Here is a 24,177-nt window from a genome sequence, read left to right as displayed (position 1 = left end):
TCCCGCATAAGGTGTCCCAGACTCGTCATAGCGGATCGTAGCATAATCCCTCCCGTAGCCTGGTATAGGCACGCCTATGGACGATCTCCCCGGTCGGGCTGCGCTGGAGGACTCGCCGACGAAGTAGGGCTGCTCGCGCGCTGGTGTCTGAGTCTGAGTGCCATCAAAAAAATCAGATAAGTGGGCACTCCTCCAAGATCCCTCCTGCAAAAAAAAAAAAAAACACACAATAAAACCTCCGAGCATATCATGAATAAAATGAAAAGAGGGCGGAATCACTTACCGGAACCTCCGCTTGACCAAAGACGGCCTCGACCGCCTCTCTCGAAAACACGTCTGCCACTGGATCTACCTCCATCGCTGCCGACGGGGCATCCCTCGCGCTCAGTAAAGTAGACAAATAAGGCTCGCGGCCCCCGGCATGAATCCAGACCACTCTACCGACAAAACGGCAGGTCAGATCTCGACGAATGGTCGATAAGGGCAGAGTCCGTACCGCGAACATAGAGATGGGGATCTCACCTGGCGTCCAATGAGCGTCTCTAACCCCGGTAATGCCTCGATCCCCTAGATACCACGCCCGCACGCAGGGGCCGGTGAGCACACACTGCTGCTCCTGGATCATCGACACGTATGCATACTCAGGGCCGAAGTCGAGGTCATCCCACCTGAACTGAATCTAAAGCAAAATACACAAAGAGAAAGTCAGAAAGGCTCAAACCAAAATCTGGCACGATGGGGAAAAATCTACCTGACTCAGGGTCAGCGAGTCGATCCGATCCAGAAGCCGCGACACTGTCCGACTCCTCTCAGCGCTCAAGTCGAAGTCCCTCCATCGAGTCATAAATGGCGGCCTCGGCACTCTCGGTCGAGGTCGAGACCGGCTAGGAAGGATGTGTCTCTCGTATGCCCACACCTGCGGTAAAAACAAGGACTAGGAGTGTGAAAAATGCGAAAAAGATAAGACGGATAAGTCAAGAAGGCGTCACGTACAAGCAGGGCAAAGGTATAACCGCCGAAGTCCTTGCGCTTCCGGCAAGTCAGATCCAAGAACTTGTAAAGAAAGGCTAAGCCTGCCCCTGCCCAATCATAAGAAGCCGCTGCATCCAGATCGCTAAGTGCCTGAATAAGACCTGCGTGTACCTTCCCACCCTTCGTGCGGAAAATCGTCTCACTCAGAGCATATACTAAGAAACTACGAACCACCAGGTCGGTAGCGTCAGTCTCGCAGAAATCACGTGTACTCAAGAGGCTCGCGGTAGAGACAAACTTCGCCGGAGTAGACTTGGCGCATAGACGAACTCCTGGTCCAATCAAGGTAGCAAGCCTAGCAGGGTCGACCCGGGGTCGCATCATACCAAAGTGGAAAGGGACGGGAGTGTTGCTCCCTCGCAATCCTGTCAACAGTGAAAAATCTCGAGGCGAGATGGTCATCTCCCCAAAGGAAAGGTGGAAGGTGTGGGTCGAGTCAACCCACCGCTCGCATAAGGCCCGTAGGCCAAAAGGATCGCATACCCCATTGGTGCGGGGCAGCGCTGCAATAAAGGGCTCGAAGCCCAACTCCTGCACACGGGCTCTCGCCGCGGCACCTAGCCTATCATACCATGAGAGAACCTCGGCGGTGGTCCCCGAAATCTCAATGAACTAAAAAAGAACAAGATAAGAAAATTTAAATACAGCTCCTAAAGCAGGCAATTGAAAAGAACGCGTTAAGACTAGGTATTCTTCCATTTTCTAACCTAGAGACATCCGGTCAGTTAGGACCAATTTTCTGCAAAAATCTCTCATGTAGGGTCCTTCACGTAAGGTTGAGTCAATTCTTTGATCCACTCTTGTCTGCGGCGACGAGGAGCATAGATTAGTTTTTACTATTCACGTGCATTAGCTAAGTTTTTTCACGTTGTCACTATTCACGTTTTTACTACTCACGTGCACTATTCACATTTTTACTATTCACATCGTTTTTACTGTTAACATGCATAAATTCGTAGGGTACTATTCACATGCATATAGCGCGCATTCTTACAAAAACAAACAGGTGTTACGTGTAAATAAAGGAATTCACGTTTTCTAGTTAAAGTCCTCTAAAGCAGCCTAAGAGTTAGCATGCAAATCATGTTCGTATAGGAATGTTAAAGAATAGAGTTCAAATCAAATAAAAGTGAGAAACCACTTACCTCGTTGCAGCGTGTCCTGCTCAAGTGTGTTGTAGGGTCGTGGAAGGTATCCACTCTATCCAGGTTTACGTAAACCTCGTCCATGCCTCTGGTGCCATCCCATTCGTCTAAATCCATCCCGAGAATAATCCAAATTGAAGTCTAGTGAGAGAAAGAGGAGAGAGAAGGTGTGGGGTTGAAATGAAACCCCACCACCTTATATAGGAAAAGGGAATGGCATTCCCGTAAATAGTGAAAAAGTACGATTTGACATAAAGGTAAAAAGTAAATAATTAATTACCAGGTGCACAGACCTCCGATTTGCAGTCCGTTTCAGCCTGCATTTCTCCCAGACAGTGACTAACATTGTCAAAACATCAATTCCAAACAACAGCTAATTTTTACAGAACAGTGACACCAGTCGAAATACAGACGACAGTCAACAGAAAAACAATCAGTAGTCTATTTCATTTCGGACTCAGACGTGTGCCCATCGAATCGTCGAGATGATAGCTCTAGTGAGAAAGTACAACCGTGTGGTAAGAAAATCCAGAAACAGAACCCGCTTTTTTGCCATTTGACTCACGGTCGCAGACCGAAGTTGCTTTTGAGCCATTTGACTCTCGGTCGCAGACCGGAGTTGCTTTTGAGCCATTTGACTCTCGGTCGCAGACCGGAGTTGCTTTTGAGCCATTTGACTCACGGTCGTAGACCGGAGTTGCTTTTGAGCCATCTGACTCACGGTCGCAGACCGGAGTTGCTTTTGAGCCATCTGACTCACGGTCGCAGACCGGAGTTGCTTTTGAGCCATCTGACTCACGGTCGCAGACCGGAGTTGCTTTTGAGCCATCTGACTCACGGTCGCAGATCGGAGTTGCTTTTGAGCCATCTGACTCATGGTCGCAGATCGGAGTTGCTTTTGAGCCATATTTACCTAAGATCGTAGACTAGGGTAGCGGTTTAGCCATTATCCCCACAGTCGTAAATCAGGGTAGCTGTTTAGCCATTATCCCCGTAATCTTGAAATAGGGTAGCAGTTTAGCCATTATCCCCGTAATCTTGAAATAGGTTAGCTTTTTAGCCATTATCCCCGTGATCTTAAAATAGGGTAGCTGTTTAGCCATTATCCCCGCGATCTTGAAATAGGGTAGCGGTTTAGCCATTATCCCCACAGTCGTAAATCAGGGTAGCTGTTTAGCCATTATCCCCGTAATCTTGAAATAGGGTAGCCGTTTAGCCATTATCCCCGCGGTCATAAACTAGGGTAGCTATTTAGCCATTATCCCCGCGATCGTGAACTAGGGTGTAGCCCGAAGCAGAGTCTGATGCAGTCAGAGAGCAACGCCAGAGCGCGCAGCGCAAAGGTCAGGTATGTTTCCTCCTACTCGTTACGTGACTTTTACTTTTATATGTTTTACATTGCATGTGTTACGTTAGCAAAAACGTTTTCGAACCACACACATCACTATCAAAATAGAAAAGTAGGGGCAACTGTAGACACCGAGTCGGAGGACCTGTGATGAAAACCTGAAACAAGACGGTCGAAGCGATTGATTCCGGAAGTTTTGAAAAATATATAAAGAATAATAAGCTGAGGAAAATTAACGGCACGACGCGGGCACGCAACGGCATCCCGCACGCGGACGACGATGGTCGAACGCCCGCTTGACGGCTCGAGACGTGCGCGCGGCGTCCGTCGGACGCACCGCGAGTGGCACCCTCTCGACGCCCGGGGCAATGCCTGGGACCGCTGGCGGTGCCCGCCCTCGTGGGCCGTTCAGCACACGTGCCTGGCGGCGCGAGGCGCGCGTTCGGCGGCCGCGACGCGCGAGCGTCTAGCTGCGCGGAACGCGCGCTCGGCGGTCACGGAGTGCACGCGTCCGACGGCGAGGGCACGCCCCGGGGGTTGCCGGGCGGGCACCCAACCCCGTCGGGCGAACGCCCAACGCGTCGGGCGGACGCCCGACGAGGGTTGGGCGCGGGTGCCCAACCTCGCGTTGGGCGCTCGCCCAACGCCGTTGGGCGATCGCCCAACCACAATGGGCGACGCCCAATTTTTTTGGGCGTCGCCCATTGTTCCGGGATCCGTTTCCCTATATAAGGGCGCAGATCCCAAGGTGAAGAGGGGGCTTTTTTGGGGAAAACTTTCTCACTCTAAACATTTTTAGAGAGAGAGAGTGGATTTTTTTTGAGAAAAATATTTTTTTTCTCAAAAATTCCAAATTTCCTAAGTTCAATTTTTACTAAATTTTTATTAATATCGGGAGCTCGCGGTTCGTGGAATCAATCGGCTTCGACTGTCAGATACCGAATCAAAGGTATTATCCGAGGACTAGACTCTTTATTTCATATTCTCTCCTTCTATTTATTTTTTTTATGCTGTAGTTTTTATTCCTTTAGTTATTTATTTATTTTCTCACGTTTTATTTAATTAACGTATTTATTTAATTTTCGTTTCGTGTTAAATAAAACTCGGGTTTTGTTTTAAAATAAAAACCTCGTTTTGGATATCCCAATACGAACCGTGATCCGATAAAAAGGTAGTTCGGGTGTCGAAAATGTTGTAATTATAAGTTTTTAATTTAAAAGAGGTTTTCAAATAACGTTTTAAAATAAAAACATCGTTTTAGGAACTTCCGTTTTCGACTATGATCCATCTTTGGTAGTTCGGAAGTCCAAAACGATTGAATTAGATTTAATTTAAAGCTTTTGAATAAATCTGGAAAATATTGGAGTGCTGCTGTAATTTGCCAATTCTGTCACTAAATTCTGTTTACCGACGGATATTCCGTCGGTAAATCTGCCAAAATGTAAAAAATGCCATTTCAGTCCCTTTTTCTTAACTTTTAGACTTTTAATCCTTAGTATATAAATATATAATAATGTAATATATTCTTTTCAAATTGTTTTAAAACTTCAACATATATAATTATTTTAGGAGATTGGTATTCCATTTTTTATTCTAATTTTTTGTATATGTACATATTACTTTCTTTTTTATTATTATTCATTTAAATTACATTAAATTATATTTTAAATGTTATTTACTTGGGCATTTCGGGAGATAATTAGTAGATACTGGGGGATGAACATATAGTCTTTTTGACATTAGGATTATATTAGTTATGTATATATATATAGTTTTGGGGTATATTTGGGTTCTCTTAATTATTGTTAAATAAAATTATTTTGAGTGATAAAGGCTATTTTCCTATTTATGAATTTCATTCACTATTTTCTTATGTTTAAAGTATAAATATATTATTTTTATTATTCTTTCTTATATATGTATTAGATAATATATTTTCTTTTACTCTTATTTTATGTCTCTTGGGCTAAAATGTGTAAATATATATCTATATTATTTTCTTTATTTCTTTTGGTCATTTATAAGTCCATGTTTCAAATGGGCTTCACTTGGAAAAATTAAATTTTGGGCCTAAATGTGTTTATTGATGTAATTATAATAGTTAGAGAGTCCATTAAATAAGTGGGGAAAATAAGTCACAAAAAGAGAGTTTTCAATTAAATTATTTAAGCTAATGAGCTTTCTTAAATCTCTAATGTAGATAAATAGAGTCATTTTGGTTGATATTTCAAATCGTTTTCTAAACACCACGTTTTAAAACCTTAGTCCGTTCCAACGACGGATTAAGCGAACATTGTAATCAAAATCGTTTTCTTTGTTAATAATGGAGATTTTGAATCGCTTTCTTAATGAATTTGTACAAAATAAAATTGACTTGTATGTTTAACCACGTTTTCTTATTAAAAGGCTTTTACTTTAACGTTTTCAATTACTCGAGTCGTTCCAACGGCGACTCGGGTAAGCTTCATCAAACGGGGTTTTAAAACGTACCTAAATCGTTCCAACGGCGATTAAGGTGCGAACCATGTAATAAACATCGTTTTGGGGAAATAAGTTAATGTAGAATAGACACACAACATAACATTTAAATACGGTTGTAAATAAATCACTTCTTTCTTCCCCCTCTCTGTGTATGTATAAACATAAATGGGTGATTCTTTACTGATGTGGCTTTTCAATATCATATGCTCAAAATGGTTTCCAAAAAGAGAAAGAAAAGGGTTTCAAATGAATTTTAAACTTAAAGAAGTATACGATTAGTCCGTTATCGCCTAACATGCTGAGTAGTAGGCCGATGGTTCATAACCGGGTGATGTCGGGGTGCCTAGTAGCCTTTCTCCGGAAAGGAGCTAGCCTTCTCGGCTCGTACCTAAGTTTCCCGAACCCACACCGGTCTCCCGCAAGGGATCGGTGTTCATTTTCCCATTCGTGGGTGGCGACTCTTCCATATCTCCGAGCTCCGGTCCTGCCGAGCAGCTTGATTACGCGATTGGTTGCTTTCGGCGCCAATCACCGCTTATGTCGCCATGAGGTTGTCCACCCCCCCGGTCCGCCCGGGAGATTAGGCCGCGGCACCTCGTCTAACAGCACCAATATATGCTTAACGTTTACAACATAATATCAATTTAGGCTTAACGTTTACAATATAGCATCAATTTAGGTCTCACGTACAAAACAACAGCAATATAGGTTTAACGTTTACAAAATAATGCGAATTTAAACTTAACGTTTTACAAAATATATACAATTTAAGCCAAACGTCATAATTAAATTAATCATATTATATTCTTTCCCTATTAACTTTATACGTTATCTTTTTATTTAGTTCTATATTTTTATTTATTATAATACAATTAATTAGTATTTTTGCCCATTAAAATCTTATATTTGTTTTTCATAAATGATTCCATGACTACTAAATTTTATTGCTCATGTAATATGTGCAAACTAAAAGTAATTGAATATCCACAATATTTCGAATAGACATGTATCAATATGATTTTAACTAGTATTCAAAATATTGTGAATATTCAATTACTTTTAGTTTGCATATATTACATGAGCTATGAAATTTCGGAGTTATGGAATGGTTGATGAAAAACAAATATAAGGTTTTAATAGGCAAAAAAACTAATTAATTGTATTATAATAAATAAGAAAATAGAACTAAATAAAAAGATAACATATAAAGTTAATAGAAAAAGAATATAATATGGTTAATTTAATTGTAACGTTTAGCTTAAATTGGATATATTTTGTAAACGTTAAGCTTAAATTCGTATTATTTTGTAAACGTTAAGCCTATATTGGTGCTATTTTGTACGTGGGGCCTAAATTGATGTTATATTATAAACGTTAAGCCTAAATTGATATTATGTTCTAAACGTTAAGCCTATATTGGTGCTATTTTGAACGTTGAACCTAAATTTGGTACTTCCCAAAAAACTTTAGACCTGTTTTGGTACATTATCCCTTATTTTTATATCATGATATTTTATATTTTGATTAATTATTTTTGAATTTGCTACATGTAGGCCTTGGCTGTGGTAATTACTAATTAAGCATGCGCAGTGTTCACATTGTTGTGCGGAATAGATTTAGTAATTGTTTTGCTTTTGATTATTTAAGAATTTAACAAGTAGGACTGCATCAATTATGACTGTTAAGGAAAAAGTTTAGTACGTTAGCTTTGAGAAAGCGTGGATCATGATTTCCTGAGATCTAATTAGTTTAAGGATCAATGAATTGCTTTGTAAACATAGATTATCTCATAATAGATATAGAACAATTCAATACAACAAATTGGTGAAGGAAGCAAGCATAAAAAGCTGAGAAACAAAAGCAATAGCAACAGCCTGGTCTGGTCTGGTCACATAATAGTGCAAGCATGTGGATTATCATCGCTGAAAATGGAAGCAATAGCCTCGTCAGAAGCAACAGCAACAGAGTAAACAGCAGGCGTATGGAAGAAAGTGTGAACTCCATTGCTTGTTACATTTTTATAGTTGTCGTAGTAATGATTGACAATGTAGTTTGGGTATTTGTAAAATGATGTAAAATGGGATTGTCCTGATGGGAATGGCCATGCTTCTGCTGCTTTTCCTGCTCTTTTTATTGTTTTCAACACCTTCTTTTCCTCTATTAATCCATACCCTCTCACTGTTATTTTCTGTATTTCCATTTCTATTTCCACCTCTTCCACCCCTGCTTTATTGCTTTCTCTTGTCAATTTCAATTACCACTAATATTCAAACAATTCACAATTCTATTTCTAAATGGGAAGCAAAAATCATACAATATTTGTAAAAGAAATACTTGTAATTTGTCAAATTTGCAAACGTGGTTTAAAAATTTACTGGTTTATGCCGTTTAGAAACTCAATTATTTTTAATTTCAAGATTGACTCAGAAGATAAATTATTCAATTGGAAACCGAACAATTCACATATCTGAATTTATAGTTTACTTTAAGTGACTTTACAAATCAATTAAACCATATATAATTTTTTTTTACAGTTTACTTAAAATATGTCCAGATTAACAATTTTAAAATTTATGGTAATAAAGGCTGAAAATGACCATGTAATAACCAAATTGAACTTTAGGGGTTAATTTAATCATAAATTTAATCATATCTGACAAAATAATCCAAGTACAATCAGTTTCTAGCCACGTTAATCACATTCTACTATACTTCCGTTGTAATACAACCGTCCAATCAAATAATATCATTTTTATACATTTATTTCTTAACACCAATTAATTATCTTTCATTCATTGGTATATATTTCTCTTTTGATAAGTCATATGTATTATACGCATGTATATAGTAGAAGTTGTTACATTTAATATTAGAAATCACTTATTATCCATCAAAACCTAAATTGTTGAAAGAAAATCAATGGTGACAAGTTTTATTTCAAGATTTGATGGACAAGAACTAATTTTTTTATATCAAAGGTTTTAGCATTTTGTTATTCTTAGTAAAGAGTGTGATTAACACATAGAGAGGGATGTATTTCCGCTAATTTATCAAAGCATTACCAAGTTTAGGACTAAATTGACATCTAAAATATAATTAGGACCCTTAATTCATTGTCATTCTCCATTAAAGAGAAATTTGTCAGCATTTGCAAAATAAAAATACTGAGTTAGTGTAATTTGCATGTAAAAACTTGAGGGACTTGAGTTAGTGAGTGATGAAATCAAGAGATCAAGGATTGATTAATTAGCAGAAAAGAAAATAAAGAAAAAGGTAAGGTACCTTTGAGCTTGAAAAGAGCTTTCTTCAACTTGGAAGCACAACCCTCGCAGTCAAGGTTCGGAACTCTTACCTCTACCATCTGCATATGTAATATGTTACAAATCAAATGCCAATGTTTTTGTAAATATTAATAACTGTATGATTAATTTAAGATTCAATGCAGAAATAACATAGAAACACTCACAGACATAGCTGATTTCAACCCAGAAGTTTTGGTTGGTTTAGAGAAGCAGAAGAAAGCAGGGAGAGAGAGTGGTTTTGAAAAGAGAGAGAGATTCACGCCTAGGCCTGCCTGCCCCTGATATGTATCTGTCTGTCTTTCTCCCTACCCAATGCTCCTTTTCACGCTCTCTTTAATAATCCTTTTCTATTATAGGACCCCAGATCTTCTAAACTGACCCCGGTGTAATCCATTTCACTAATAGAAAAAGATGTCTCTCACAAATTATTAGTATAAATGAAAAAGTTGGTTATGTTTTCATTTGAAAATTGCACCGGTTTAAGGTTAAAAGGAGTCGTAATCTTCTAATCCACTTTAGAAGGATTTGAGAATGGCCGCGAGAATAAAACAAAGCAGTAATATAAACTTAATGAATGAAGCAGTGTATCTTTATTTATAATGTGATCGAATTCTAGAAGACGATTATAAGCTTAGGACTGCAGCGTGTGCTACGTGTCTACAGTTGATAGGTGTCGTGCGCCCGTATATCGAAGCTCAATGTCTCTCGAGCCCACTAGATCCGTGATTTACAAGATTAAGCATGATTGCATTAATAATCTTAAGATTGGGTTATACTGAACAAATTCACTATGATGACTCCACGTGTTCTCATCCCCAGGTGGTGGCTTGGACTTTGTAAGTACCACGTGGATGTGTTTATTATCACTTGATATCCGTTATATTTTCATTGGTAAGATTCAATATATGGAGAACAAATTTAGCTTAGAGCCCAAGGCTCTTTGGTCTCTAGTAGGAGTGAAGTCGGTAGTTTCTACCTCAGTAGTCCCTCTAATTTTTGTTTATATTAGTGCATTGCAGCATCATTCTAATATTTTAAAATGGTTAATTAATGTAAAATCTTACAAATCAAATCTCTTTCATTTTAGAAATTAACATTAAAATTATGAAATATTGAAAATGTTGATTTATATTGGGTGACCATTTTTAATTGCCAATACACCAAAACAAGAAGTTTTATGGTGTCTAAAAAAATAGAATTGAGAACAAAGTGGTTGCTGCATATACTTTTCTGCTTTTCAATTTAAAATTTCTTCAACTGACTTCTTCCAACTGTTCTGTAAGCATCAAAAGTGATATATTCTCTCCGAAAGCTGTAAATGTTTTCACTTCAGAAACTAAATCATTCTCTTCTGTCATATCAACATGAATTAAAGCTAACCTCATTTTATGTTTGCAGACCCTTTTCACTGCATAATTATCACACTAATTATTTCTCCATTTAACATACTCAACTTTTTGTCCTCCTAATTTCTAAATTACCTCTCCACTAAATATGTCCACATTTTTTAATTGAGTATATTGAATTCATTTTTAAAATTTTATAAAAAAAAAAGGCGGCCCGGTCGCATTACGCGTCCCCGCTGAGCGAGGGTCCGGGGAGGGGTCCCACCACAAGGGTGTTTTGGGGGCAAGCCTTCCCTTGCCAATTTAATTGGCAAGAGGCCGCCCCTAAGACTCGAACCCGTGACCTCTGGTCACACGGCAACAACGTTTTACCGTTTTACCGTATATAAATTAAATTAATCCTAACTTTTGCTGTGCTTCAAATTAGATTATTATTATAAGAAATATTCAATTAGAGTTATATCATTATGATTTTCACCTGACCAAGTGAATTTGATCAGTTTAGATTTAGAATATATAAATCTGAGCCGTATGATTGTTTTAATTTCCACCGTATGATTGCAATAAGTTTAGATCTAATGGTGACTGATCAAATTCACTTGATCAGTCACTGACCAGATGAAAATTACTGTATATTCATATAGATGTGCTTATATTTAAAAAAACTAATAATATTTTTTTGTAGAAAAAGTTTAGGGAGAGAAGGAATATCTCAAATTGGGGTCCGAAAAGTCTCAAAGTCAAATATAAGTGTTTACAAAGTATTTATATATTTCTTTAGCTATAGACTCCAACAAAGATATATATTGAACCGAGGTAGAAGTGTCATTTAATATGTTTCCTTACTATTGAATTTTCTTATTCAATTTCTTCTAAACAATCTATTTAAAAGTAGAATTGAATTCCTCTAAGATTCATGAAAAAATATATTTCTAAATAAGGGATGATATAATGAATTATTTTAGTAGGATTTTGTTTAGTCTCGTCCGAGTTCTGTGTTAACTTTTCATCTCCTTTCATATCATATCCAAAAATCACATATATATTTGAAACTTTTCTTTAACTTGCCTAATCTCGTATGGTCTTATTCGACATTTTTTTGCCATACCGACATGTCTTTCAGCTATCTCACATTAACTTCTCTAATGTTTATTGACTTGCATAAGAGTGGACCCCTGAATACAATATGATACCGAAAGTAAAAATTAGCTATTTATAAACTTCTAGTCGTGTGAAAATACCATTTTACTTTTGATCTTGGTGGTGAGGTAGTTCCTATTATGGGCTTCTCTTAATGGACATCTGGAAGTAAAATGGGCCTCAGTTGGACTTGATTTGAAGCAGATGTCACAAGCTAGGGATATCTAGATTGGTATCTCATTACCTCACAATTTCACTTGCCCGGATCCTCAATCCGTCAAACATAAGCAGATCACTAATCAAGGATACTCTATTAAGTTAGTTCGCACAAGTAAACTAACAAAACATATTATTGCCTTACGATTAAAGGTACTGTCTAAATATTTTGTTTCGGGACTAAGATATACTCTAATAGTCTTAAAATCCTCTATATATATATATAAATATATATATATAGGATTCTAGTTTAGTATTTTGATATAGACAGAATTTAGTTTTATTTATATTTTGTTATTTTGTTAAGAGGGTAGAATTTCGGTATATTTTCTATGAATTTGGAATTTCTACTTGGTTACTTGGTTTTGGAAGCAAGTTCATAATTAATATAGTGTTTTGTTTCTCAAGCTGAAGATTTCTTTCATATTCATATTGTACATCTACTTCTACTTGTTTAATCATTCATTACTTTATTTATGTTTTCTTCTCATATCTTCATAATCTTATTATGGTATATGACAAATCCTAACTATAATATGTAGTTTTTGTTAAATATCTAATTCCAAGCTCGTTATCTGATTCCAATCTCGTTATATTTACTTAGAAATCCGAATTATGAGAACTTAATTACTAGTTGAATATCAACCAATATGCAATTTAGTTTTAATTAATCATCTTGGTTGGTTGACACTAGATTGATTAATGGAAAACATGGTTTATACTTAATGGTCATCCAATGCAATGTTTGTGATGCAGTTTTAGAACTTAATTCTGAGGTTTTTTCGTAGAACTTAAAGCTTTTCTTAATTGCTCACGACTAAGATTTAAAAAATCGTTAAGTGGAAGATAATTAATTATCTGAGACCTCAACATTAGTTGCCTATAGGAAAAAATCCTCATAAGAAACTTCGATATGTTTGATTAGTATATCTATATACGAGGTTAGATGAAGCCAGACGCTCTAGTGTTTCATCATAAGAAGTTTAAACTTGAACTTAATTTTGCTCTATTGTTTAATTTATTTTATTTCCTTAGTCTAATAAATCATAAATTTCTTAATTGGCTGCTTAGATTAAAGAAGTTTCACAATAGATCAATAGTTGCAGAGTCTGTTTTCGTGGGAACGATTTCTACTTTTCTTTATTACTTGATCATAATAGAATGTATTTACTCTTAAATCGCAGGTGTACACATTTGGAGCATCAACTACGACTTTAACTCACAATCACTAGGTGGCTTGACTCAAACCAACCTTGAATGATTATTATGCTCTCCCAACTTAGAAATGGATAGTCGAACACAATTAATAATTAAAGATAATTAGAGATGGGATTATGCGATATGATTTGGATACACAAAATTTTAAAAATATTATAATCGAAAAGGAAAAATGATAAAAGATGAAAAGGAAAATTGTCTTTATTTCAATGGGTTGGGTTGGGCCAGAATCAAGATTTTAGGCTGGGCCTTTAAATTCTACTTTTGAGCTTAACTTCCAATTTTTTTCTATTAATAATAGGAAGATGATATTTTGGTAAAAATCCCCTCTTTCTCATTCACATATTCACATATTTATACAAGTACAAAATCTTGTCCCACAAGGAAAAGGAAAAACCAAATTAGGAATTAACACTAATTAGGAATTAACACAAAAGGAAAACAATTCCTAATCTAATAAAAGAATTAACACTAATTAGGAATTAACACCAAATTATGAATTAACACTAATTAGGAATTAACACCCCCCATCAAGTCGGAGCATGTAAGTCACAAATGCCCAACTTGCGCATTAAAAAATCAAACTGCGTTCGTCCTAAGGCTTTAGTAAAAATATCTGCTAATTGTACTTTTGTAGGCACATAGGACGGCGAAATAAGCCCGTCTTGAATTGCATCACGAACAAAATGACAATCAGCTTCAATATGTTTTGTTCGCTCATGAAAAACTGGATTTTTCGCAATGTAAATTGCAGATTGACTATCACAGAGTAAGCGCATACCCTTTGGATGATTAACCCCCAACTCCTTCAATAACTGCTTAAGCCATTTCAACTCACACGTAGTAGCAGCCATCGACCGATATTCGGCCTCCGCAGAAGAGCGAGAAACCGTGTGCTGTTTCTTCGTCTTCCAAGAAATTGGGGAATAACCCAACAATATCATCCAACCAGTCAAAGATCTCCGAGTAAGAGGACAACTAGCCCAATCAGAATCGCACCATCCAACTAAACTCAAATCACTAGTAGACCGAAGAAGAATACCTTGACCAGGACTTTTCTTCAAGTAGCGCACCACTCTCAGGGCCGCCTCCCAATGCTCTATACGAGGCTGTTGCATAAATTGCGCCAAAATATGCACAGCATAAGCCAAATCAGGACGAGTAACAGACAAATAAATGAGCCTCCCCACCAGCCGTCTATACTTTGTCGCATCCTCCAGTAATGCCCCCGTCGCAAGAGCAAGTTTATGATTCTGCTCCATAGGACAGACAGCAGGTCTGCCGCCTAGAAGACCAGTCTCAGCAATAATCTCAAGTGCATACTTCCGTTGATTTATAAAGAAACCTTCAGAGTTACGAGCAACTTCTAAGCCAAGAAAATATTTCAAGGCTCCCAAATCCTTCATCTTAAAACAACGCCCTAAATATGCTTTAAAAGCATTCAAAGCAGCATCATTATTTCCAGCAATGATCATATCATCGACATAAATCAACACATTGATCTGAATACTCCCTTTTGTAAAGGTAAAAAGAGAATAATCAGAATAAGATTGTTTGAAACCAAATCTCTTCAAAGCTTCCATCAATTTCCCAAACCAACACCGTGGTGCTTGTCTCAATCCATACAGAGATTTGCGCAATCTGCATACCAAACCCAGCGAATCTGCACTGAACCCAGGTGGAAGCTTCATATATACCTCTTCTTCCAAATCACCATGCAAAAATGCATTATGAACATCCATCTGATGTACAGACCACTTTTTCACAGCTGCAATGGATAAGAAAGTTCGAATTGTTGTCATTTTGGCCACTAGAGCAAAAGTCTCATTGTAATCAATCCCTTCCACTTGATGATTACCAAAACAGACCAACCGCGCTTTATAACGCAGTAATTCACCCTTCTCATTTCGCTTTTCTGTATAAACCCAGGTGCTGCCTAGAGCCTTCTTCCCAGGCGGTAATTTCACAAGTTCCCAAGTATGTTGCTCCTCAAGAGCACTGATTTCCGCAGCCATTGCACCACGCCACCCTTCAGTTTTGACTGCTTCTTTGTAATTACGTGGGATTACTGCATTTGTAATTGCTGCAAGAAATCTACGATGTTTTGCAGAAAATTTATCACAATTAACATAATGAGTTAGAGGATATAGTGTACCTGAGGGAGATGATGAAATCGATGAAGCTTGGGGTGGACTATATTTCTTTACAGTGTGAGTCACAAAATCCCGGAGCTTAGATGAAGGAACTTTTGTTCGTTTGCCCCTTCCTAGCTCCTCTTCCTCATTCTGCCCAAACTGTTCTGTCTCATTCTGACCCGATTCTGCCAGTAAAGAAGAACCCAGATTTTCAATTGTCGGATTCGATTCCTGCCTTGCTTCTGAAGAACTCGGAGATTCAGTCACCGGGTTTGGTTCAGCTTCGATTTCTAAAGAACCTGGTACTGCAATCTCCGAGTTTGGTTCTGTCCTATTTTCTGACGCAGGACTGTCCAGTTCTGAACTGTTCGTCTCTTCATCATTGATCCGTGTATCAGACAGTGCAGAAACAGGTTCATTGTCCATATTTGATGGTGATCCAAATGGGAAAATATGCTCATAAAATCTCACATCACGAGACACAAAAAACTCTTTTGTGTCTAAATCATACAATCTCCACCCCTTTTCCCCAAATGGATACCCAACAAAAACACATTTACGACTTCGCGTCTCAAATTTATCACCACGAGTGCGTTGATTGTGTGCATAACAAAGACAACCAAACACTTTCAACATCTCATAAGAAGGCAATTTATGAAATAAAACCTCATACGACGTCTTCCCTTTCAAAACAGAGGAGGGAGTGCGATTTATAAGATGACACGCCGCAAGTACACACTCACCCCAGAAATACTTTGGTAAATTACCTTCAAACCGTAAAGCTCTAGCCACATTAAGAATATGTCTATGCTTACGTTCAACCCGTCCATTCTGTTGTGGAGTACCCACACAAGAAGTCTCAAACAATATGCCATGATCAGAAAAATATTTACCAAGACAATTAAATTCAGTTCCATTGTCACTTCGGACAGTCAGAATCTTTTTCTGAAATTGGCGATCAACAATAGCCACAAATCGCATAAAACATGCATACACTTCAGTTTTACTAGTCAAAAGATAGACCCAGACCGCACGCGAGAAATCGTCCACAATAGTTAAAAAAGAAGTAGCACCACAAGACGAAACAGTCCGATAAGGACCCCATAAATCAGAATGCACAAGTTGAAAAATATCATCCGCTTTATTTATACTAGTAGAAAAACTACTACGAGTTTGTTTAGAACTTAAACACACATCACAAGGTTCTTTATCATTAACTCTACTAGATACCATATTCGAGGGTAAAAATTGAGCAATCTCCTTCCCCGGATGCCCAAGACGCTTGTGCCATAATTCCAACGAATCTCTGCCCACAACTGCAACTGATTTGCTCTTCGGAACCCCACGAAAGAAATATTGTCCGTCGCACAATTCACCGATTCCAGTCACCTTCCTCGTCTTGCGGTCATGGATAACACACAACTCATCAGTTAATTGAATGATAAATTTAGATTTTCCAAGCAACTGACTCACAGAAATTAAACTACAGTTTAATTTGGGAACAAATAAAACATTAGTCAGACTCAAGCCCCCGGGTAATGTCACATCTCCTTCATGAGTGGCCACGGTAATTTCTCCATCAGGCAAGCCAATTGGACATGTAGAAATTCTGCGGATGTTGGAAATCTGATCCTGATGACCAGTTACATGATGTGTAGCACCCGTATCAATTATCCAATTAAAATCTTCAGTCTTACCATGTAATTTTTCATTAGTTTTGACCTGCCCTAACAACTCAACAAGCTGGCTCCATTGTGCAGTCGTGATTCCTGCCAAACCAGCACCTTCAGCCTCCTCTGTGAAGAACCTGGAGGTTCCAGCGCCGGGTTTCGCTCCAGCTGCTTTGTTGGCGCGAACAGCGCCTCTGCCTGCACCTCTGCCACGCTGCCCCAGCTCCACCGCCTCTGCCACGAGCGTTTCCAGTCCGTCCAGCCCCTTTTCCTCCTTTGGGTCGATCTCCCCACCACTCCGGAAACCCGATCAATTGAAAACAGCTTCCTTCATCATGACCCTCACGGTTGCAGTGATTGCAAAACTTCCCAGAATTATTAGTCTGCTTGCTTCGGGAATCGAACTGAACTTTGAACGCCATGGCTTGATCCCGTTCCACTGTCGTATGTTCTCCTTTTATCAACCTCTCTTTTTGGATAACTCGAGCATAAGCTTTATCCATTCCAGGAAGAACATCCATAGACAGCACATTGGACCGAACCGTCCCATACAGAGTAGAATCCAACCCAATAAGAAAGTGGTGTTGCATATCTTCTGCTTGAATAGCCGTGACCTGCGCTTTCATATCACATTTACAACCTTCACACTTACACTCAGGTAAAGTCACATAGGTCGTCAAGTCATCCCAGATCTTCGAAAAACGCCCAAAGTAGGACGCTACATCTTCATTCTTTCCTTGGCGACAGTCACTAAGGGCGGTTTTTAATTGACATATCTTGGTGCCATTAACCACACAGAAACGGTTCTTCAGATAAGTCCACAAATCATGGACCTCTTCATAGTTAGGTAGTGTGGATCGAATTTTTAGGTCAATCGTATTCAAAATCCATACAACCAACATAGATTGAACATCTCCCCAATCTTCTAATTTTTCTTCATCAGTTGGTTTTGTTACCTTCCCCTCAACAAAACCAAATTTACGTTTCGCTTTCAAGGCCATCCCAATAGCCCTTGCCCACTCATCATAATTATCTCCCTTCAATTGAATCGGAGTTATAAGATTACCTGGATTATCATTGGAACCCAAGTAATAAATATCAACCTTCTTGTCACCTTCAGTCATCTCGAAAAGCGTACGTAGAGCAACTCTGTCAAGAACGCCTTCGTTTTCTCCCTTGAAATCCGTAGCTTCGGCTGAGGAATTTTCTCTCAAAATTTCGGTCACACCCTATAAGTCGGCTAGGGTTTAAAAATTTCTCTCACGTGAATTTTCTCTCAAGACTCTGATACCATGATATTTTGGTAAAAATCTCCTCTTTCTCATTCACATATTCACATATTTATACAAGTACAAAATCTTGTCCCACAAGGAAAAGGAAAAACCAAATTAGGAATTAACACTAATTAGGAATTAACACAAAAGGAAAACAATTCCTAATCTAATAATAAAAAGGAATTAACACTAATTAGGAATTAACACCAAATTAGGAATTAACACTAATTAGGAATTAACAGAAGAGTATATAATTTCTAGAGATTTATAAATATTTTCTTCGTCAAAATTGTCTCCTTTTTTCATTTAACATGACTTGTGAGATTCACATATATTTTTTTTTTGGTTACAGAGATTCACATATATTTTAGCATATGCTACAAGATTCACATAAATAATTTGATACTGTCAAAATACTATTTTCATCAAATATAACTTATGTTATAAAAGAAAATTAATTTATACAAAATTTAATTAAAGAAAAAGACTTCTAAAAGTAAAATGATAAGGTATTTTTTAATAATTATTTAATTTATCTGAAGTAATTGTACATGAATTCTTTTTGGAAAATTTACATAGAATTCATTTTTTACAAATTCTCTGTAATAATTTGTTTTTAATGAAATGTGACTGGCTTGATTGAACGTTCTTTTACTCGGCCCGGAATAGGGCTTTGGTCCACTACATACTATGGGCTGTGAGCTGTTATTATGAGGGGGAAATTACACAGCATCTTTTGACAACTATTTATAAAAATTCATAATTTTTCTTTAAATCAAACTAGTAAAATCAGTGATTTTAATATATTTTAAAGATTAAAATTTATAAATTACAAGTTTATAATATATTTTTTTAGAGTTTATGATTTATGAATTAAAGTCTAGAATTTTTAAATTATAGTGTAAAATCATAATATATAGAAAATAATGACATATTCAGAATTAAGTTTGGTGATATGAGTTAGTTATAATTTTATAGTTAATTATGATATTGATGTATTTGACCCTAATATGAGTTTATCTGAAGTAGTGAGGAATGAAAATAAAAATCAAAACCATTTTCCAAATATCATACATAATAATTCTCTTCAAAAAATTAGTTTTTATAATTTTTGTATTTCTAAAACGCTATAATATTTTGTTTAGTAATTCTTGACATGGACAACCCTTTAATAAAGGCTTATATCATTATTCGACCCTCCATTTATTCAAAATTTTATTGTTTGGCTTCTGATATATTATTTGGTTATATTTGACACATAACTCATTCTAATTGGTGAAATTTCATCCAATTTTGATAGAAACTTAAGAGAACTGTTATTCTATTGACACGTGACGATATTTTAACACTTAAACTTGAAAAATTTTACTTTAGAAATTTGTTTTTAGTTTTTTTTTTATATAAAAAGAATCTATGTGACAAACAAACTTTAAGACATACGATGTCATAATACTATGTATTAAAATATCACTACGTATAATGGGTTTGTCAAGTTTCCATCTAAATCGATGAAATTTCACCAATAAAAATAGTTTAAGGATCAAATATAACCGAATAATAGATCAAAGTTTAATAACAAAATTTTAAATAGGTAATGAGCTAAATAACACTTTTAAGTTTTTAAATAAATTTGATGACCCGCGAAGCCAAACCGGACCGAATTCATTACACGGGCCCATCCCATACTTAGATCCATGGTCTAAGATGGGATGGGACCCGAATAGAGGAAGCGGGTGAAGTGAGCAACCGCCCCGAATTCCTAAATGGAGCACTAAAACTCCCACTCAGGACAAACGATACCACGTTTGTTGCCACGAAAGCCACGAGTGGGGGCATCTCCTAAAAAGGAGTAACCGCCCTCAGAACATGGCCTGAAAGGGGTAACCGCCCTCGGCGGTTACTTAAGAACACTTATAAAAAGCCCCAAGGCCAAAGGGGGAAAGGGACATTTCACATTTTTCCCACAATACTATTGTCAATTTACCAACCCTCCTACAAAAACTGACTTGATCGTCGGAGAGTTTTCCCGGAGATCCTGTCTCCGGTTCTGTTTTGCAGGTAACTACGGCGGAGATCATCAAATCGGATCCAGCAAGTTATCATTGGTGCGGTGAGCGTGGACCTTTTTTTTTTGGTTAAAGGTACACAAAGAACATGTCAGAACCATCACGAACGACCGGCGTTACAACCAGATCCACTAGTATGAACTCAAGGGGTCCACGGATTGCGAATTCGCAACCTGCAAGTACGCAGCCTGTGGTGCCTAGCTCGTCAAGCCCTTCGGGACAATTGAGTCCCTTATTGGAGGTTCAAGTGCAAAATGAAATGGAGATGTCCAATAGCGATTTCGTACAAATGGCAGGACAAGTCTTGGCTTCAAATATGAGCCAAGCGGCGGGGGATCGAATGATTAGTTTGTTAACCGCAATGGCCGATCATAATACCGCCGTGGCGGCTGCTCCTCAACAACATGTTGTTGTCTCCACACAACCATCGACTACTGCCGCCATATCTGCGCTTCCGTAGCCATCTCGAGAGCTAACCCAGATAGGTCAGAGTAGTCGCATGAACCCACGCAGCCATCCAAGCAACTACTCGTACCACGATCCTAGTATGACGATCCATCCGACCTGGCAAACATCCCAACCGACATCGGGAATGCCAGGAATCCTTCCACTACAACACACGGAACCCTTGGTTAACGGGCATTCAGAATTAATGGCGTCTGGGGCGAATACGTTTGGGCAGGAGCACACCTGGAACTTTGATCCTATAACCGGACGACGGCTAGAACCACGGCGAGAACAAATCTCAACATCAATTGGCGGGTGGATGCCACCTAGAGTTCACCAGCAGCGGATGGAAGAGGTTCGGCGAATACCCAATCTTGAGTTGGAAGATCAACTACGGAACATGATGGAGCGAATGGGGTACACGCCTAGGGCGAGAGCAGAGGTGCAGAGTGATTCGCCTTTTGCTCCGTCGTTGCGAGAATTTATACCGGATCACAGGATAAAGGCTCCGGCGATACCTAAATACTATGGGGATCCTAATTCTGATCCTGAGGCTCATGTCAGGAACTACAGAGAATTAATGGACGTTGCGGGAGCGAGTGAAAGTATAATTTGCAGATTCTCGACCACTTTGGGCGGAGCGGCATCTGATTGGTTTCGGTCTTTACCTGCTGAATCTATTCACAACTGGAATCAATACAGTCGTGATTTCTGTGGCAAGTTCGTGGGCTGTAAAGCGGCAGATGTGACGGATAGGCAGCTGAAGGAGATCAAACAGAGGAACTATAATTCCCTAAGGGAATTTGTTGTCGCATTCAACGATATTCTGGTGCGGTTGCAGAACCCGGATATCGTGAGCATCCGCAACATCATGGCGGATGGAACCACGGATTGGAGCATGCGGGAGGAAATCATCCGCAACAAGCCGCACATAGTGGCCGAACTCATGAAGATAGCCAAGGAATTCATGGAAGTGGACGATGTCAACAGAGAACATAGAGCTCAAACCCGGAGAGAGAGAGATGCTGCTAGATCCACTTCGGACAATCGACGCCAGACCCAGTCCAAGGGTAATTTTGTTCGCAGAGGCGATCGCTCCTTTCAAGAGGGAGGATATCAAACACCATTGAATACGACTTGCCAGGAGGTGTTACTTTGGATCGAAAAGAGCCCCCTGAAGAAGGATGTGCGGTTCCCCGAGGCGAAAGGCCGAACTAGTTTGGGGCGATATCCTAACAAATATTGCAGGTTCCACAGATTGAACGGCCATGACACGAACGATTGCTATGAACTGAAGAAGGAAATAGAAAAGCTGATTGAGAGGGGCAAGCTAGGCCAATTCGTAAGAAAAGAAACGATTGATGAGAAAACAACGCTCTCGCATGAGGGAGAAGCAAGGCCCGAAAAAAAACAGAAGAAAGGGGTGATAAACATGATAGCTGGCGGGATCTATGAGCCGCCAACAAAAAGGGCTCGCCGTGAACAGCGAAAAAGCAACACGCATAGGGGGGATGCCCTCAATTACTCATTTGCGCGAATCACGGAGCCGCATGCGGATGCTTTGGTGATTACGATGGCTGTAGAAGGATGGGACGTCAAGCGGGTCCTTATTGATACTGGCAGTTCTTGTAATGTTATTACTCGGACTGCATTCAACAAGTTGGGAATTAATGACGAGCGAGTGGAACATACATTCATGGATGTAACTGGTTTTGGAGGTCAATCGTCTCAAACAAGTGGACAAGTGGTTTTGGAAGCAGAAATGGGCGATAAGAATCTAAAATGGCGAGGTGATCTAGAATTCGCAATTGTTGATCTCCCGTTGGCCTACAACATAATTCTGGGGCATCCGTTCCTATCGGAAACGGAATCGCTCATCTCAATGAAGCACTTGACATTACATTTGCCAACACACCAAGGGCGAGTCATAGTTGAAGGTGATCAACTTGTATCTCAACAAGCCTATACATTGTCACTTGAACCAAAGCCAGGTGAAGAGGATAAAGTTGATGAGAAGTTGCCGGCAGAAGCATTAGGAGAAACAGAACTATTCGCCATCTCAAATGACAAGAATGTACGAATAGCGGCAGGACTCCCCGAAGAAACGAAGAAAGCCATTACCGAGGTGTTGATCCAATGCGAGTCGGCATTCGCCGCTCCGAACGAAGTGCTGAAAGGAATAAGTCCAGATATAGCAACCCATCGTTTGAATGTGGACAAGGGTGCAACCCCAGTGCGACAGAAAAAGAGAGGACACGCTCCAGAGCGGCAGAAGGCGATTGAAAAAGCTGTGGCGGATTTGCTAAAATCAGATGCAATTCGAGAAGTCACCTATCCGGAGTGGCTAGCCAATGTGGTGCTAGTCAAAAAGCCAAATGGAACGTACAAAATGTGTGTCGACTTCAGGGATCTGAATAAAGCTTGTCCGAAGGATATGTATCCGCTACCTAACATTGATATATTGGTAGATGGAACTGCAGGATTTGAAGCTTTATCGTTCACCGACGTGAAATCCAGTTACCACCAGATACCCATGGAGAAGGCGGATGAAATCAAAACATCATTCATAACTCATCAGGCGACTTATTGCTTCAAGGTGATGCCCTTCGGATTGAAAAACGCAGGAGCAACATACCAGAGGATGATGAATAAGATATTTTCAGACAAGTCAGGTGAGAACTTCTCAATCTACGTAGATGACATGATCATCAAAAGCAAGAAGATACGAGACCACCCGCAGGATATCAAAGAAATCCTGGAAGTGCTAATCAAATATGGCCTCAAGTTGAACCCAGAAAAATGCACGTTCGGAGCAAGGGCAGGAAAATTCCTAGGTTTCATTGTTAGTGGCAAGGGAGTTGAGGCGAATCCTGAGAAGGTTAAAGCAGTAATGGAGATGAAAACTCTGAGGAACGTAAGAGAAGTACAAAGACTAAATGGGCGGTTGGTGGCATTAGGGCGATTCATATCATGCTCGGCTAGAAGATGTCTACCTTTCTACAATGCCATCAAAAAATCTAAGTCCTTTGAATGGACGCCGGATTGTCAAGAGACATTTGAGGGTATAAAGTGACTGCTATGCTATCCGCCCTTAATGAGCAGGCCGGAGGACGGAGAAGATTTATTTCTTTACGTATCCATCACCAGTATGGCGATATGCACTGTAATGGTGCGAGAAGAAGAGGGCCAACAATATCCAGTGTACTATGTGAGCAAGGTCTTGAAGGATGCAGAACTTCGGTATTCGAAGTTGGACAAAATGGCTCTCGCGGTGATAACCACGGCGGCTAGGCTAAAACCATACTTTCAGGCGCATACTATCATTGTGAGAACCGGAATTCCAATGCGGAAGGTACT

General features: G+C 39.0%; 1 protein-coding gene across 1 annotated transcript; it reads right to left on the bottom strand.

Annotated features, from left to right (window-relative positions):
• Positions 1–7,764: 7,764 nt before the first annotated feature.
• Positions 7,765–9,604, bottom strand: LOC136223870 (heavy metal-associated isoprenylated plant protein 31). The gene is made up of 3 exons (XM_066012063.1): positions 9,473–9,604; positions 9,289–9,367; positions 7,765–8,229 (listed from the first exon to the last, which is right to left on the bottom strand). The coding sequence occupies exons 1-3, from the start codon at positions 9,476–9,478 to the stop codon at positions 7,895–7,897; spliced, it is 420 nt and encodes a 139-aa protein (XP_065868135.1). The 5' UTR covers positions 9,479–9,604; the 3' UTR covers positions 7,765–7,894.
• Positions 9,605–24,177: the final 14,573 nt, after the last annotated feature.

Source organism: Euphorbia lathyris, chromosome 1, assembly GCF_963576675.1.
Source record: "Euphorbia lathyris chromosome 1, ddEupLath1.1, whole genome shotgun sequence".
NCBI classification, from domain to species: domain Eukaryota; kingdom Viridiplantae; phylum Streptophyta; class Magnoliopsida; order Malpighiales; family Euphorbiaceae; genus Euphorbia; species Euphorbia lathyris.
The sequence above is the reverse complement of the archived record's forward strand: the minus strand, read 5'-3'. Positions and strand labels throughout refer to the sequence as shown.

What these genes read in the sequence shown, in the direction of transcription:
- LOC136223870 (XM_066012063.1), bottom strand. An exon ending in AGCTCTTTTCAAGCTCAAAG is followed by an intron (nt 8,230 to 9,288) that starts GTACCTTACCTT and finishes GCAATAAAGCAG; the next exon opens with GGGTGGAAGAGGTGGAAATA.